The 17,587-nt window shown below is 39.2% G+C and overlaps 1 protein-coding gene across 7 annotated transcripts in view; it reads left to right on the plus strand.

The window, feature by feature from the left end:
- Window positions 1–338: 338 nt before the first annotated feature.
- Window positions 339–17,587, plus strand: part of LOC110312732 (vomeronasal type-2 receptor 116-like) — a 51,502-nt gene continuing 34,253 nt past the window's right edge. The window contains exons 1-2 of one of the 7 annotated variants that reach the window (XR_015045873.1): window positions 339–694; window positions 9,170–14,032. Coding sequence is in view for 1 of the 7 variants with exons in the window: in XM_085832840.1 (XP_085688966.1) it covers window positions 444–694 (251 nt within the window). In the remaining 6 variants the exon portion in view is untranslated. Of the gene's footprint in view, window positions 695–5,332; window positions 5,397–9,169; window positions 14,033–17,587 lie in introns of those variants that run through there. The other 6 variants (XR_015045872.1, XR_015045874.1, XM_085832841.1 and 3 more) reach the window with 6 other exon arrangements.

Genomic DNA, 17,587 nt, shown 5'->3' on the forward strand with positions numbered 1-17,587 from the left:
TCCTTATAAACCTTGGATATTTAGATACATAGTTCCATATGTCTCTCTTTTAATTGTTTTTTTTTTTTACATCATTTATCTCCCAACTTGGTTTGAGTCACTGACATGACTCACTTACTTTATTTCAAATGGTGTTTATACATAATATGAGAGTCAATCTACCCAAGTTGAGTTGATCCCTGTGGTTTTGCTATTTTTGAACATGCATTATCATCACCCTAACAGGGATGAACCTCAGGCATATTTTCTCAACTTGTTTGTGCTACCTGTGCAGAGTACCTCAGATGTGAAACCTGAGGGTAGAAATTTTGGAGATTTCTCTTGGGGGACTGCAGCAAGGAGGAAGGAATGGATTCATGGAATATGAGTGGATTCTCCAGCCTACAACACATATAACATATAAGTGTCCATATACATGAACACATTCAATTGTGCATGATGTGATGATTTTGTGGGTTGAATTTCTGGCCAGGCATAGCATTTTGCAAGGAATAATGTTGATTTTTGTTTCTGTGTTGTTGTTCCTGCATTTTCCTGTAGCTTCCTGTGAGCCAATAAACCCAGGATGCTCTCTGGGCATGGCAGACGCTATATTCCAGGATGGAGATGTATTGGTTGGTGTATTCTTACCCCTTCATGCATATCTAACATCACCACAAATATATGGTCCTGATATTGATACCACTATGAAACAGTAAGTACCATCAATGCACTTATTTCTTTTTATATCTGAATGTCATGGTGGATGATACACAGAAAGTATATACAGCTGTAGAATCTCTCTCTCTGCCTCCCATCTTATTCTTCACAATGTCATTATCCATGGCAATTTCTAGATTCATTTTGCCATTTCCTTTTGAATATTTCACACTTTTAAAGTGGTAAAAATATTACTCTGGTTTTTACCCTTTTAGATTTCATACTTAGGGACACACAGTAAGACAGCAAACACAGTAAAACACAAAATACAGAGAAAGTGGAAACCTTTTCTCTGTTTCCACTTCAACTGTGATTAAGCAGGCAACATCAAGTTACTCAGAAACACAGCCCAAAATGTTGATGTGTTTTCAGTAAGAAGAGGCTTAAGCAAAGTGCTTTATACAACTTAGTATCCTCAAAAGTTAATTTATTGTCATGTACTTTCTAATGCCCATAGTTGAGTTGAGGAACTTCTGACTTAAAACTCCTAGTGGTGTTAATAAAATAATCATCAATGGCTCTTGTTAATGTTGGTAGCTGACTCATGACAAAACAAAACACATCTCCACAGACATAGGTACCAAAGCAATGGGATTTCCCTGTGATCAAGAGAGATTGGTCACCACTCTGAATGTACAATATGTAAATGCAAAGTATACAGACACAGAACAATATAAGAAGATCAGTGGATGCAAAGCAATAAAGTTAAATGCTTCCAGACAGAGAGACAGTGGCTTTATGTTGAAGCTGGTCAAGGTGACCACACAACACCTTGGATATATGTAAGGGTAGTAAATTAATAAGCTCTTGAAAGTAATCAGCTGTCTCAGACCACTAAAATGACACAGCAAGAATCATGATAAAATGAACACTGAAGACACTAAAAGTTAAAGCCTCATTGAAAAATATTTCAGTGATGTCTGATCAAGATTTATTAAAAACAGTAAATGTCTATAACATAAATGATAGAGAGTCTTATATACTTTAGCTTGCTATGATAACTTCTGCCCTTGAGGGATACTGTGTTTCTCTTTATATGAAAGGGGTATTTCTCTTTATATGAGATGATATAAAGCTAAACTCAATTTCTCATCTTATTTTCTCATTTTCATCTGCTGGGTTGAGCCTCTCAGAGGACAGTAATGCTAGACTCTTAACTCTTGTCTGCAAGCATAAGCTCTGGAGATGACTTAAAATCTGTGTGCTACAAGCCCAGTCTGAAGATTGCAGACAGACATTGCAATGGCTTTCCATGTCCAAGATAGAGAAGCCTACTAGGAAGACGGCTTTAGAGAAAAAGTTATAATTTCCTCTATATCCAAAAAGAAAATAAAAACATTAAAATAAAACTATATGCTCTTTAATTGTTTTTCTTCTGCCAACACCATTACAATATATGATTTTATAACTTCTCTGTAAGAAGAATCACTAATGAACATTTGAGCTCACAAATGTTGCAATGTGTCCTGACCCTGGATAAACAAATCTATTAATTATATTAATAATTATTAATGTTGTTCAGTAGACAATGATCAGTATAAATCCAACAATGCAGGTTGGGTAGTGGATTTCTTAAATGAGAAAATTTTTCATTTCTCAATAAACGGATAATATATTACCCAGTTATATGCTTCTGAGTAATTGTCTTATCCCTCAGACTACAACAGACCATAATAGAATTTTTTAATGGATGAGTAAAATAAAGAATGGGAAAACAAAAATCATAGTGAAGCCATGAAGCCTAAGGGAAAAGACCAAGATGCTGCTCTTTACTTGACAGATTTTAGATGCAAATAACTTTAAAGAAGGAGGGATGATTGCAGATAATTCCTTTATTCTTGTAAATGTGTTATTTATTAAGAGTTAAGAGATCACAGCTTCATCAAAATTAATTATCTCAGACAAAAATATAAACTGTTTCAATGACAGAAATTATGTACTTGTGATTTTAAAGTCCATTTCTTTTAAATCTAGGTGAAAAACTCAAGCACCTCACAGTGAGATCTAGCCTGAGTGAGTACATTGTGTGCAGAGATCCCTTCAGCTTCTTTATACTTTTGTACTGTCAGTAGGATTTTACTCTATTTGAGATTGACACATTGTCACTCATGTATAAGCTGATTTGAACTGCACTTTACAGTTCCTTTGAGAAGGCCTACTTGTCTAATAAGGGAAGTGAATGCTTGTAGACATACTTGCCTTGCATTTGCTACAGTCATATTCCTGGTAATATATGGCTGCAAAACTAATACAAGATACTGAATAATCTTGCTATAAAGTCCACAGACTTCACATAATTTTATAACCCTGATCCTTTCCAAAAGTAAATCTTCTGTCAAAAGATACAAGGAAAATTCCTCCTTCTCTCATAAAAAAATGTAAATGTAAATAAAGCAAATACTAAGGTGAAAAGGGAACACAACTGGTTTGTGTGGACCATTGTGTTTTTCATATTTAAAGATAAAGTGGATATCTAACACCCTAGTTATATTTTTTAGAATCTAAAATGTTTAAAATCCAAAAATTTAGGATTACCTGTCTGCAATTCACTCTAAAAACTATTATATTTAAAATACATCCATTGATTGCCCTGTCTTCCTCTGTAGGCAATGAGTAGAGCTAAGTGTCTAACACTTTTCAGGTCTCTCCAGTAGCAGGGAAAATGCTGTGGTGATAGCACATAGTACTCTTAGTTTATGTGAATAATTATCTTTGACAACGAAGAACACACTCACTTTGGACCTGTCTAGTATATATAGCAGCAGAAGTTGTATGCATAGCTCTTTGTAATAAAATTTGTTTCAGAACATAACATGGTCTCTAGGATCCATACAAAGTTCCTTTGACTTTGTTCCACGTTGCGTTTCTCTGGTAAAATGACTGTGATTTTCATTTTTTGTTTAATGTGACATTCATATGGTATCAGTGATGAAAACAGGCAGTGCACAATATTACTAGTTCTTCCCTCATAGTAAGACCTGCACACAGTGATTCCTTGATAAAAAAGGGGTATGTTGTGACCTGTTAGCTACTTAGTATTGCACTATCATCCTTGATAAGAAGCTGTGTGGTGTGACCAGCTAAGATTTTAGTGCTATATGGTTATTCATTGATATGAATGTGTATAATATGACCTAGTTATAACTAATGTTGCAAAGATTATATATTTTTGAAGGGAAAAATCAAAGTTTCTAGCTTATTGCCACCAGTTTCATGGCAAAGGAGCAAACCCAATCTTTCTAATGCAACCATGGTAAAATGACTAGTAAATTTAGATTCAGATACTTTAAAATAGTTCAGCTCCAATAATTTAGCATACATAAATCAATTATAATAGTTTAATCATAAACTAGTACTAAGTAACTGATAATGCTTTAATAATGTGAGAGATATTATTATGGTAAGATTTAGGGGGTGCTGAGATGGTAACCAATATTTTTCTTACATAATTATAAAACATTAAGAAATATCCATATTGCAGCCGGGCGTGGTGGCGCACGCCTTTAATCCCAGCACTCGGGAGGCAGAGGCAGGAGGATTTCTGAGTTCGAGGCCAGCCTGGTCTACAAAGTGAGTTCCAGGACAGCCAGGGCTACACAGAGAAACCCTGTCTCGGAAAACCAAAAAAAAAAAAAAAGAAAGAAAAAAAAAAGAAATATCCATATTACTTCTATCCATATGTAATTTGCAACTCATTACTTAGTAATGCCCTATTGTTTTCATTCCAAGAAGAAAAAAGATACATAATAAATGTTAATTTGAAGTTTTTTCAGTGGTACTATTTATTGACCCCAAGACCAAGACTTTAAGCATGCCAGGAAAATGTTCTGCAACTGAAATAGATACCCAGATGAACATAATGGCCTATAAAGTCTATAAAATTGTTTCAAAATTATAATCTTAAATTCCCAATATGCTTGTAGTTTTATCTAGGAAGAACTTTTGTCTAATCCCTTTATGGTAATAACTTATTTCCAAAAACAAAAACAAGTATTTAAAAGCAAAGAAAATATAATGAAAGTTTTATATATAGAAAAGAAAGTCTTTAAATGTCATTTTGGGGCATGTATTTTGAAGACAAAATGAAGGACTTGAGTGGATGTGTGTCTCTTTACATCATTTTCCCAATGATTTGTTTATTTATTCACTTTAATCTGATCATTACCCTACCTCCTCATAGTCCCCCCCTCACACAGACTCTCCCCTCATTTGCCTTCCCTTTCTCCTCTGAGAGGGTGTGGTCTTCTGGCTATTTCCCCACCCCAGAATATCACATCTCTGCAGAGTTAGGTGTATCCTCTCCCACTGAGGCCAGACAAGGCAGCTAAGTTAGGGTAATGGGACCCACAGACATGCAACAGCTTTAGGGACAACCCTCACTACATTTGTTGGGGGACCCATATGAAGACCAAGCTGCACTTCAGCTACATATGTGCAGAGGGGTAGGTCCAGCCCATGTGTGCTCTAAAGCGGGAGGTTCAGTCTCTGAGAGTCCCCAAGCGTCCAGGTTAATTGACACTGTTGGTCTTCCTGTGGAGTTCCTATCCCCTCCAGAGCTCCTGAACCTTCCCCCATCTCTTCCATGAGATTCCACTCTGTCCAATGTTTAGCTGTGGGCTCTATCTCTTTCAGTCAGCTGCTGGATGGAACCTCTCAGAGGACAGTAACACTAGGCTCCTGTCTGCAAGCATAAAAAGGTATCATTAATAGTATCAGGGGTTAGTGTTTGCACTTGGGATTGATCTCAAGTTGGACCAGTTATTGGTTGGCCATTCTCTTACTTCTCAGCTCCATCTTTGTCACTGCATTTCTTTTGGGCAGGACAAATTTTGGGTAAAAAGTTTTGGAGGTGGGCTTGAGTTCTTATTCCTCCAGTGGGGATCCTGCCAGGCTACAGGCAGTGGCCACATCAGGTCTCATATTTCCACTGATAGTCTCAGCTAAGGTCACTCTATAGACTCTGGAGGCCTCCCCCATCCTAGGTCTCTGGTACATCCTAAAGATGTCACAATGTCCCCATCACATCCATTCACCAATTTCTATTCATTCTCCTGACCCTCTGGCCCTCTCTCTTGTCTCCCCTCACATTTGATACTAACCATCCCCAATTCATATCCCCTCTCCCACCCAGTTCCCTCCCTTCTGCCTCCTAGGACTATATTTCTCCCCTTTCTACAGAAGATTCAAGCATCCTAGCTTGTGCCTTCCTTCTCATTTAACTTTTTTGGGTCTGTAGAATGTAGAGTGGATATGCTGAACATTTTGGCTAATATCCATTTTAAGTACATATCATGCACTGTAGGGTTATGGGTCCTGTGTCTGTTCCACCACAGGGCACAGTCATTTGGGAAGGTAGGCACAGGATGCTGGGATGATACTGTCACCAGGTAGGTGTTAGGACATAGCTAAACCATGGGACACCACTCTGGGGGTTGAAAAGCATAGTCTGAAGCATGAGACAGCTGGAGCTGGCTTGGGGACATCCTACAAAAAGGCTGGGCCATCTGGTTCTCAGGCTCTTGGACATCCAGGCACCTCTGGATGCCATGGAAGAGCTAAGAACAGAGTGAGGACCTGTGAACTGGATCTAGCCCAGGGCTGAGGGTGAGGGGGAACTCCTGCTGGTCCCTCTAGGAGATTCCTGGTATTGATGACTGCGAGCTTGGGCTTGGCTTGGTGGTCATGGCAGGGAGTACAGGGAGGCCTTCTATGGGAGACTGAATAGTGTCTCTGTAGGCAAAAGCCATCTATCTCCATGGCTTCCCACAGTGAATCCCAATGAAAAGAGACATTTTAAGAATTTATTGCCATGGTGGAAAGTGGATGTGTAAAACCATACCCCACTTCTCAGGGTGGACCTGAGATTAAATACCTTTTGCAGGGAACATGATCTGGGAAGGAAAGCTTATTGGCTAAGTCCTCCAGGCCTCTGTGTACCTCATTAGCATGGAGATTTGTCTTGAGTCTATATGACCACAGGTCACTCCTCTACATGTGGAGGTGGGTGGGGTGTTGCCCTTATGTGACTAATGGCCACAAAGCTATTGGGGGGGGGGGAAGAGCTGCAGCTAGTGACAGAGCCTGGTGCCCTGGAGCAAGTGAAAATAGTTCTACCTGAAGACACAACTATATTACTCTTGGGCATATATCCAAAAGATGTTCCACCATACCAGAAGGACACATGCTCCACTATGTTCATAACAGCTTTATTTGCAATAGTTTGAAACTGGATGCAACCAAATGTCCCTCAACCAAAGAATGGATACAGAAAATGTAGTTCATTTACAGAATGAAATACTATTCAGGTATTAAAAAGAAAGACATCATGAATTTTGTAGGCAAATAGATGCAACTAGAAAATGTCATTCTGAATGAAGTAACTCAAAACCAAAAAGACATGCATGGTATATACTCATTGAGAAGTGGATATTAGCCAAAATATACAGAATATCCTTGATATAACCCACAAGTTTGCAATCCCACTAGCTATGAAATTGTGTTCCCTTTTCTCCATATTCTCACCAGAATGTGTTTTCTCTTGAGATTTTTTATCTTTGCTATTATGATTGATGTAAGGTAGAATCTCAGGGTCATTTTGATTTGTATTCCCTGCTGACTAAGGATGTTGAAAACTGCTTTAAGTGCTTCTCACTCATTAGAGATTCCTCTATTGAGAAGTCTCTGTTTATCTATGTATCCAATTTTTTAATTGTGTTGCTTAGTTTTTGGAGTGGGGGGGGTGTCTAGTTGGTTGATATTGTTGTTTTTCCTTTGTGGCTGCAAACCCCTTCAGCTCCTTCAGACCTTTCCCTAACTCCTCCGTTGGGGTCGCAGTGTTCTGTCCCATGGTTGGCTGCAAGCATCTATATCTGTATTGGTAAGGCTCTGGCGATCATTTCATTAGATGCTGAAAAGCATTTGACACAACTCAGCATCACAAGTTAGAAAGCTAGTTTCTGAAAACTCTGTTCATGTAGATGCAAAAGTGGGGAACGTAAGTGGACTTGATGTTACATAAAAGGTTGTTCCAACTCTGTGCTCCAGAAGCAGTGGCTTTGACGTGTGACCCTGCCCACATTTGGGCCCAGTCCTTGTCTGTTCCTCAATAGAACAAAGGAAACAGGGTAAAGGAGTGATGCCAAGAGACCAAAAGGGTTCAGCAGAACCAAATCCTTCTCCATGCAGATGACAGCTGTAGCAAGGGACTATCAGTTGAGGCAGAAAATGGAGTTTCTTAGCAATAACTTCTTAGAAACATAAAACCCAGTCCCAATGCCAGAAAGCCAGGCACAAGCAAGCACCATGAGAAAGACAGCAACAAGGATGAGCTGTCTGAGGAGGACAGTAAGGAAGAGTCCACCCACAGTGCTAACAACCCTGACTTAAAGAATGAGGTCTAATCATCTCCTAGCACCAGCAACCATGTGGCTATCACCAGGAGGCAGAAAGAGCTTGGCCAATTCTGGGAAGAAATGTAGCCAGGAAGAGAAAGTTGCAGCAGAGCAGACAGCTGAGCCCAGTGCCCCAAAGAGCAGGTGTCTCCAGGTGAAACAGACCCCCCCCCAGAGTCCAGCAGCCATGGTGCAAGATTTGCTGGAGCTGTGTGGCAAGAGGCCTGCCTCAATCCTGGTGGCCTGGTGCCTCGAAGCTCCTGGGCATTGAATAACGGCCTGCCCTGTCTCCATCAACACACAGACAAAGCTAGCAGAGCATCCCAAATGTAGATTTCACAAGGTTTTCTCAGCTGTATGGAGAGAGGAGGAGGGGGAGGGGAGGGAAGGGGGAGAGGGAGAAGTAAGCCTGTGGCCAACCAGCTCGTGCCATGGCCTTACCCAGTACATGGCCCCAGTACAGCCAGCTTCGGTGCCTTAACTACATATGGGTCCTTCCATGCCATCGTGGGTGTCCCCCTCCAAAAACACATGTCATTTTAACAAAACATATTTTAATGAATTTTTCAGAGGCTCTTTCCAATTAAGCATTAACATTACCTTTTATATTTGTTTTTGTGAATCTGTGATAGTACTGTTTGTTCTGTGAGCTGAAAGCAGAAAACCTTTCCCTTGGATCCTGAAGCCAATACCTAGAAGAAAATTATGTGAATTTCATATAAATGAGGAGGGAAGAAAGTGTGAAGCTGATTTCCAAGCTATGCCTGTATTCTCTGGTTTATGTAGTAGTGGAGCCATGACCTGGCCTTTGTTATTAATGGATATGATTGATATAGGGTTCCTGTGTGGTGTGAGCCAAAGTCAGGAAAGAGTCTATCGTTAACCTCATGTATGTTTCAACTCTCTCTATGTTAGAAATAGTTAGTGTTCAAATTTTTAATTTACAGAGAAAAGTGACCTCCCAAGAAACCATAGCCTATGGAGGACATGCCTGGAGGTCATATATCAATTTTCCCTTCTTTCCATTTGGTGTATGTTATTAATATTGATATTATTATTAATTATTATTATTTCATCAGTTCACTGGGCTCTGTATTCAGCAGGAACAAATGGGCAATATTTGTCCTGGGTGACCTGTACTGCTTCCTGGTCCCTGCTTACTGTGTGACTGAAACTTCTGGTGGCACACCAGTGATGGCTCTTCTACTGTACTCAGACAAGTCCTTCTTCCATGACTGTAGATTCCAGCAGGGGCCAGGAGTGGTCCTCCAAATGTGACCATGGAATGGTCCAGAGGGGAGAGCAAGGATGCACAAGTTGTGGTGAGCAGGCTTCCGAGACACCAGGCAATACCTGAGGCACCTCATAGTCAATTTGCATCCCAGTCTTCCTGCAAAGCTGGATCAAAGCCTTCCCCCAGCTATGTTACTACTGTTATTTGAGAAGCAATGAGATACTAATGCCAGTGATGAACTTAATGAAGCACGTGTGCAAGGTTTAGATGAGAGGGTTGCATTCACCTTCCCGCAGTGTTAGGTTACTGCTTGAAGAAAGGAGCGCTTTTGAATCACTAACTGGCCCAAGCCTCTTATGTACAAAGACAGGGTTCATTTAGTTCCTGAGTGTTCTGTACTAACAGTAGGCCTCCCTCATCAGCAAAAAGAAACTGTTCCTACTGTAGCTGAGCTCCGTTCAGCACCCTGTCCTTTAGCCGAGACCCAAGGATGCCTGAGTCACACTGCGACTAGAACTCTGTGTTTGTCCCTTGCCTGCAGAGCCTCAAGACTTCCCTCGGAGAGGCCTGTCTCTGCTCCTCTTCTTCTTCTTACACCGTGGCTCCATATGCTCCTCTGCTAAGATATGTGCCCCGAGATGTGCGTACCCTTTTATCCACCAGTTTCTAATGGCTAAAACCCAACCACCCTGACTTCAATGAAAGTGATATATGTATGAAAAATACTGAGATATATATGATTTTTAACTGTATTAGAGATGCATGGACCAGTTTAAAATTGAGATTTTATTTAACTGTAGAGAGAGAAATCAGAACCATTGATCCCATGGTCTTCTACCTTAAACCCAGCTCCTACATCCCTTAATTTTTAAAAATTATTATCACTACACTTGTTGTTGTTATTTCATTGTTATTATTTGGGGTTTCTTGTGTTTTGGTTTTATTTACAAATTTCCACACTAAACTCATGATACTGTGGGGAGAAGCAATGACTGAACTCTATGCTGCAGTAAGATGTAGCAGGGATTGCTCCCAGCAGCGGCCATAGCCAGGGCTGCAACTGGCAATAATCACTATCGATTTAAAGCTTTATTTAGTCTCATCTTTTCCTTCATAGTTAATAAGGTCTTGCCACATTGTATTAGTGAGACTGGAAGATGAATTATTTGTTTGTTGTCCTACCCTCCTTCCTCCACCAATACTAAACTGTGAAGTTTGTGATTTGTTCAAATGCTGGGTGAATCATAGTGTTAGTTTGTATGTCCAGCTAATTTGTTTGTATACATTATATTTGATTCTCTTTTCCTCAGGGCTTTTTATATATGTTTCATATTTTCTCTTGTTGTTGTTTTGTCTTGTTTAATGGACACAATGCTGATATAAAATACATGGCTGTGAAACAAACCAGAAAGATCTCATGAGGCTGTATTCCAAGCAGCTCTGTGGAAGCTCCATGAATCAGATACCAGTTTCAGACTGATCATCCTGCATTTGCCTCTTTCTTTTCTTCTCTTTCTTCAAGAAAAAAGTTGATCCTAATGACTTCAGTCCATGAATTAAACAGGAAACTATAATAACTGTAGAATTCATATTTTCTAAAGGGAACTTAAAAACAGCTGCTACATGTATGTACAAAAATGGATTATGCCACATGAACAGAATCACAAGTTTTGTTTTGGTACTTTTTTTCCCCTTTGTACTCAGTTGTGTAGAACTTCCAAATTCAGAATGAAAAGAAAGCTGTTCTGCATCAAACCACTTAAGCAATAAATGTTATATTTAATAAAGTAAAATAAAATTCAACACCTCTTCATGTTAAAAAGATCAGGAATTCAAGACCCATACCTAAACATAGTAAAAGCAATATACAGGAATAGCAATATGCAACAGTAGCCAACATTAAACATTGAGTTTAGGAGAGAAACTTGAAGCAATCCCACGAAAATCAGTGACTAGACAAGACTTCCTACTCTCTCCCTATCTATTCAATATAGTACTTGTATTCCTAGCCAAGGCAATCAGACAACAAAAAAAGGTCAAAGGGATACAAATTGGAAAGGAAGAAATCAAAATGTCACTATTTGCAGATGATATGATAGTATACTTAATTGACCCAAAAAAATTGCACCAGAGAATTCCTAAAGCTGATATACAACTTCAGCAAAGTGGCTGGATATAAAATTAACTCAAACAAATCAGTAGCCATCCTCCACTCAAAAAATAAAGAGGCTGAAAAAGAAATTAGGGAAATGACACTCTTCACAATAGTCACAAATATAAAATATCTTGTTGTGCCTATGGATCTTTTAGGCAGGAACAATTCTGAGTCAGAATTTTTGACTATGGGATGGCAACACTCTCTTTCCACTTGATGCCCTGTCTTTTTACTGGAGATGGACTCACTAGCCCACTTAATCCCACTAGTCCATTAGTCCACTAGTCCAACTCCCCACTGTTGGGCTTTTCATATGAGGTCCTTCTCTTTGAGTTCTGACAGTCTCTCAACTGTCAGGTCTCTGGAACTTTCCAGAGGGTTCCCCACTTCCCACCCCCTGAGGTTTCATATTTCCATTCATTCTGCTGCCCCTCAGAACTTCTCTCCTGTCTCCCTCCCCCATTCCTAATCAGGTTCCTCTTTCCCCCTCCCCTCTCTCATCGAGGTCCCTTTCTCCCTCTGCCTCTTGTGATTATTTTCTTCTCACTCTCAAGTGGGATTGAAGCATCCTCACCTGGGACCTTCTGCTTAACCTTTTTGAGTTCTGTGGGTTTTATCCTAGATATTCTGTACATATTAGGTGAATACCCACTTGTTAGTGAGTACATGCCATGCATGGCCTTGTGTGTCTGTGTTACCTCACTCAGGATGATATTTTCTCATTCCATCCATTTGCCTGAAAATTTCAGGAAGTCATTGATTTTAACTAGCTGAGTAGTACTCCATTGTGTAAATGTACCACATTTTCTATATCCATTCTTCCATTGAGGGACATCTGGGTTGTTTTCAGCTTCTGGCTATGATAAATAAGGCTGCTATGAACATAGTGGAGCATGTGTCCCTGTAATATGTTGAAGCAACTTTTGGGTATATGCCCAGAAGTGGTATTGCTGGGTCTTAAGATAGAGCTATTTCCAGTTTTCTAAGGAACCACCAGATTGTTTCCCAAAGTGTTTTTTTACCAGCTTACAATCCCATCAGCAATGGAGGAGTGTTCCCCTTTTTCTACATCCTCTCCAGCATCTGCTGTCACCTGAGTTTTTAATCTTAGCCATTCTGACTGGTGTGAGGTGGAATCTCAGAGTCTTTCTGATTTGCATTTCCTTGATGATTAAAAATGTTGAATATTTCTTTAGGTGCTTCTAGACTATCCATGATTCCTCAGTTGACAATTCTTTGTTTAGATCTGTACCCCATTTTTAATAGGGTCATTTGGCTCACTGGAGTCTAAATAACATCTTGAGCTCTTTACATGTTTTAGTAATTATCCCTCTACTGGATGGAGGGTTGGGAAAGCTCTTCCCAATTGGTAGATTGCCATTTTGTCCTATTGACAGTGTCCATTGCCTTAGAGAAGATTTTTCATTTTTGAGGTTCCATTTGTCAGTTGTTGATCTTAGAGCCTGAGCCACTGGTGTTCTGTTCAGGAAATTCTCCCCTGTGCTGATGTGTTCAAGGTTCTTTCCCATTTTCTCTTCTATTAGATTAACCATATCTGGTTTTATGTAGACGCTTTTGGTCCACATCGACTTGAGCTTTGTACAAGGAGGTAAGAATAGATCAATTTGCATTCTTCTATATGCCAATCACCAGTTAAACCAGCACCATGCATTGAAAATGTTCTTTTTCCACTGGATGGTTTTGGCTTCTTTGTCAAAGATCAAGTGACCATAGGTAGGTAGATTTATTTCTGGGTCCTCAATTCTACTCCAGTTATCTCCCTATCTATCTCTGTAACCATACATGTAGTTTTTATCACTATTTCTCTATAGTACAGCTTGAGGTCAGGGATGCTGATTACCTCAGAAGTTCTTTTACTGTTGAGAATAGTTTTCACTATCCTGTGGTTTTTGTTATTTCAGATGAATTTGGGAATTTCTCTTACAATCTCTGGGAAATATCGAGTTGCAATTTTGATGGAGACTGCATTGAATGTGTGGATTGCTTTTGGTAAGATGGTCATTTTATTATGTCAATCCTGCCAATCCATGAGCATAGGATATCTTTCCATCTTATGAGGTCTTAGATTTCTTTCTTCAGAAATTTGAAGTTTGTCATACAGATCTTTCACTTCCTTGGTTAGAATCACACCAATATATATAATATTATGTGTTACTACTGTGAAGGATGTGGTTTCTCTAAAATCATTCTCAGCCCATTTATTCTTTGTGTAGAGGAAGGCTACTGATTTGTTTGAGTTAATTTTATGTCCAGCATGGTTGTTAGTTTCATCAGTGAATACATATTGTGTGAGTTCCTTTGTGATTGGGTTACCTCACTCAGGATGATGCCCTCCAGGTCCATCCATTTGCCTAGGAATTTCATAAATTCATTCCTTTTAATACCTGAGTAGTAGTCCATTGTGTAAATGTACCACATTTTCTGTATCCATTTCTCTGTTGAGGGGCATCTGGGTTCTTTCCAGCTTCTGGCTATTATAAATAAGGCCCATTGGACTTGCAAACTTTATATGCCCCAGTACAGGGGAACCCCAGGACCAAAAAGGGGGAGTGGGTGGGTAGGGGATTGGGGGGGTGGGTATGGGGGACTTTTGGGATAGCATTGAAAATGTAAACGAGGAAAATACCTAATAAAAAAATAAATTAAAAAAATAAAAATAAATAAATAAGGCTGCTATGAACATAGTGGAGCATGTGTCCTTCTTACCAGTTGGAACATCTTCTGGATATATACCCAGGAGATTGATTGTGTCAATAAAGATGGCAGAAGCTAATTGATAGGCAAAGGAAAAAAGGTGGGACTTCCAGGTCCCAGGAGGAAGAGGAGGGGAAGAGGTAGAGGGGCCTTTTTTGGCCAGGCTTTGGGGAGAGGAGACAAATGCCATTTAAGGTCTAGGGGCAACTAGAACTGGTAGCAGCCTAATGCTCTAGTTAGAATGTCTAGTACTATATTGAATGCATAGGGAGAGAGTGGGCAACCTTGTCTTGTCCCTGATTTTAGTGGGATTGCTTTTAGTTTCTATCCAATTAATTTGATGTTGGCTGTTGGTTTGCTATATATTTCTTTTATTGTTTTTCGGTCTATGCCATGAATTCCTACTCTCTACCAAACTTTTAACATGACTCCTGTATTTTGTCAAAGTTCTTTTTCACCATCTAATGAGATAATCATGTGGCCTTTTTCCTTGAGTTTGTTAATCTAGTGTATTACATTGACGGATATTCATATATTGAACCATCCCTGCATCTCTGAGATGAAGCCTACTTGATCTTGGTGAATAACGGTTTTGATGTGTTCTTGGATTTGGTGTGTGAGAATTTTATTGAGTATTTTTGCATCAATATTCATAGGCCAGATTGGTCTGAAGTTCTCTTTGTTGGGTCTTTGTGTGGTTTAGATATCAGAGTAACTGTGATGTCAGAGAATGAATTAGGTAGTGTTCTTTCTGTTTCTATTTTAGGAAATAGTTTGAGGAGTATTGGTATTATCTCTTCTTTGAAGGTATGGTAGAATTCTGAACTAAAACATCCTGCACCTGGACCTTTTATGGGTGTTTTTGGTGTTGGTGTTGTTGTTGTTGTTGTTGTTGAGAGGATTTTTATGACTATTTCCCTTTCCTTAGAATTTATGGGAATGTTTAGATAGAATTGATGTTGATTGAAACTTAGTACATGGTATCTGTCTAGAAAATCATCCATTTAATCTAGATTTTACAGTTTTATATAGTATAGGCTTTTGTAGTAGGTTCTGATGATTTTCTAATTTCCTTAGTTTGTGTTGATGTGTCTCCCTTTTCATTTCTGATTTTTTTTAATTTGAATATGGTCCCTGTGCCCTTTAGCTAGTTTGGCTAAAGGTTGATTTATCTTGTTGATTTTTTTTCAAAGAACCATCTCTTGGCTTTGTTGATTCTTTGTATCATTTTCTTTGTTTCTACCTAGTTGGCTTCAGCTTTTTCTACTCATTTTAAGTATATTTACTTATTTCTGTTCTAGAGCTTTCAGGTGTGCTAAGTTGCTTATATGGGATATCTCCAGTTTCTTTATGATGGCAGCTAGTGCTATGGTTTTCCTCTTACCATAGCTTTCATTGTGTCTCATCAGTTTGGATATGATGTGTCTTCATTTTCAGTGAATTCTAAGATGTTCGTTATTTATTTATTTATTTATTTATTTATTTATTTATTCATTCATTCATTCCCTGACCAAGTTATCATTGAATAGAGAGTTGTTTAGTTTCCATGAGTATGTGGGCTTTCTGTTGTTTTTTATGTAATTGAAGTCTAGTTTTATTCTTTGAAGATCTGATATAATGCATGGGATTATTTCAATCTTCTATCCGTTGAGGCTTGTTTTATGTCTGATTATATGCTCAATTTCGGAAAAGGTGCCATAAGGTGCTAAGAAGAAGGTTTCTGTCTTTGTCACAGAGGTGCATTTGCTATGTGCAGCAAAATGCTGGGTCCTCTTTACGTGTCCAATCTGTTAGTCTATGTCTTTTTATTGAGGAATTGAGTCCATTGATGTTAAGAGGTATTAAGGACCTGTGATTGTTGCTTCCTATTATTTTTGTTCTTAGAGTTGCAATTACATTTGTATGGCTATCTTCTTTTGGGTTTTTTGAAAGAAGATTACTTTCTTGCTTCTTTCTAGGATGTAGTTTCCCTCCTTGTGTTGGTGTTTTCCATTTATTATCCATTTTAGGGCTGGATATGAGGAAAGATATTGTGTAAATTTGGTTTTGTCATGGAATATCTTGGTTTCTCCACCTATAGTAATTGAGAGTTTTGCTTGGTATAGTAGTCTGAACTGGCATTTGTGTTCTCTAAGGGTCTGTATGACATCTGCTCAGGATCTTCTGGCTTTTATATTATCTGGTGAGAAGTCTGGTGTAATTCTGATAGGTCTTCCTTTATGTGTTACTTGACTTTTTCTTACTGCTTTTAATATTCTTTCTTTGTTTTGTGCATTTGGAATTTTGAATATTATGGGATGAGAGGAATTTTTTTTCTGGTCCAGTCTATTTGGAGTTCTGAAGGCTCCTTGTATGTTTATGGGCATCCCTTTCTTTAGGTTAGGAAATTTTTCTTCTATAATTTTGTTGAAAATATTTTCTAGCCCTTCAAGTTGAAAATCTTCACTCTCTTCTATACCTATTTTCCTTAGATTTGGACTTCTCAGTGTGTCCTGGTTTTCCTGGATGTTTTGGGTTAGGATCTTTTTGCATTGTGCATTTTAACTGTTGTGTCAATGTTTTCTATGATATATTCTGCACCTGAGATTCTCTCTTCCATCTCTTATATTCTGTTGATGATGCTTGCATCTATGACTCTTGATCTCTTTCCCAGGTTTTCTATCTCTGGGGTTGTCTGCCTTTGTGATTTCTTTATTGTTTCTATTTCCATTTTTAGATTCAGGATGGTTTTGTTCAATTCTTTCACCTGTTTGGTTGAGTTTTCCTGTAATTCCTTTGGGATTTTCATTGTTTACCTAACATGTGATTTTAAATCAGAGTCTTGCTTTACTGGTATGTTGGGGTAACCAGGGTTCACTCTGTTGGGAGAACTGAGTTCTGATGATGCTAAGTAGCCTTGGTTTCTGTTGCTTAGGTTCTTGCACTTGCCTCTCACCATCTGGTTATCTCTGGTGTTAGTTGGTCTTGTTGTCTCTGACTGAAGATTGTCCCTCCTGTGGGCCTGTGAGCTGTTGGGTGTGTCAGCACTCATGGGAGACCAGCAATCTCTGTGTGGAAATGGGCAGCAAAGAGCTGTGATCTTAGGTGTGTCAGCACTCCTGGGAGACCAGTTCTTTCTGGGCAGGATTTGGGTGTGGAGTACTGTGTTACAGGGTTAGCTCTGGGGCACTGAGGGAAACCTGGAAGAACCTGCCCCTCGCTGTTTCCACAGTTCCTGTGCCTTGCGGGCTCCTTTCTGGTCCCTCTTTGAATAGTTATTGGAGCAAACATGGTGGTCTCACCTGTGAGCTTAGGCGGGACAGCACGCCTGGGAGCTCTCTCCGGGCAGAATTTGGATATGGAGAGCTGTGAGACAGCCTTAGCTCTGGGGCACAGGCAATGTTTTGATTATTA

This window comes from Mus caroli, unplaced genomic scaffold, assembly GCF_978045245.1.
Source record: "Mus caroli unplaced genomic scaffold, Mus_caroli_1 scaffold_18, whole genome shotgun sequence".
Classification (NCBI taxonomy): domain Eukaryota; kingdom Metazoa; phylum Chordata; class Mammalia; order Rodentia; family Muridae; genus Mus; species Mus caroli.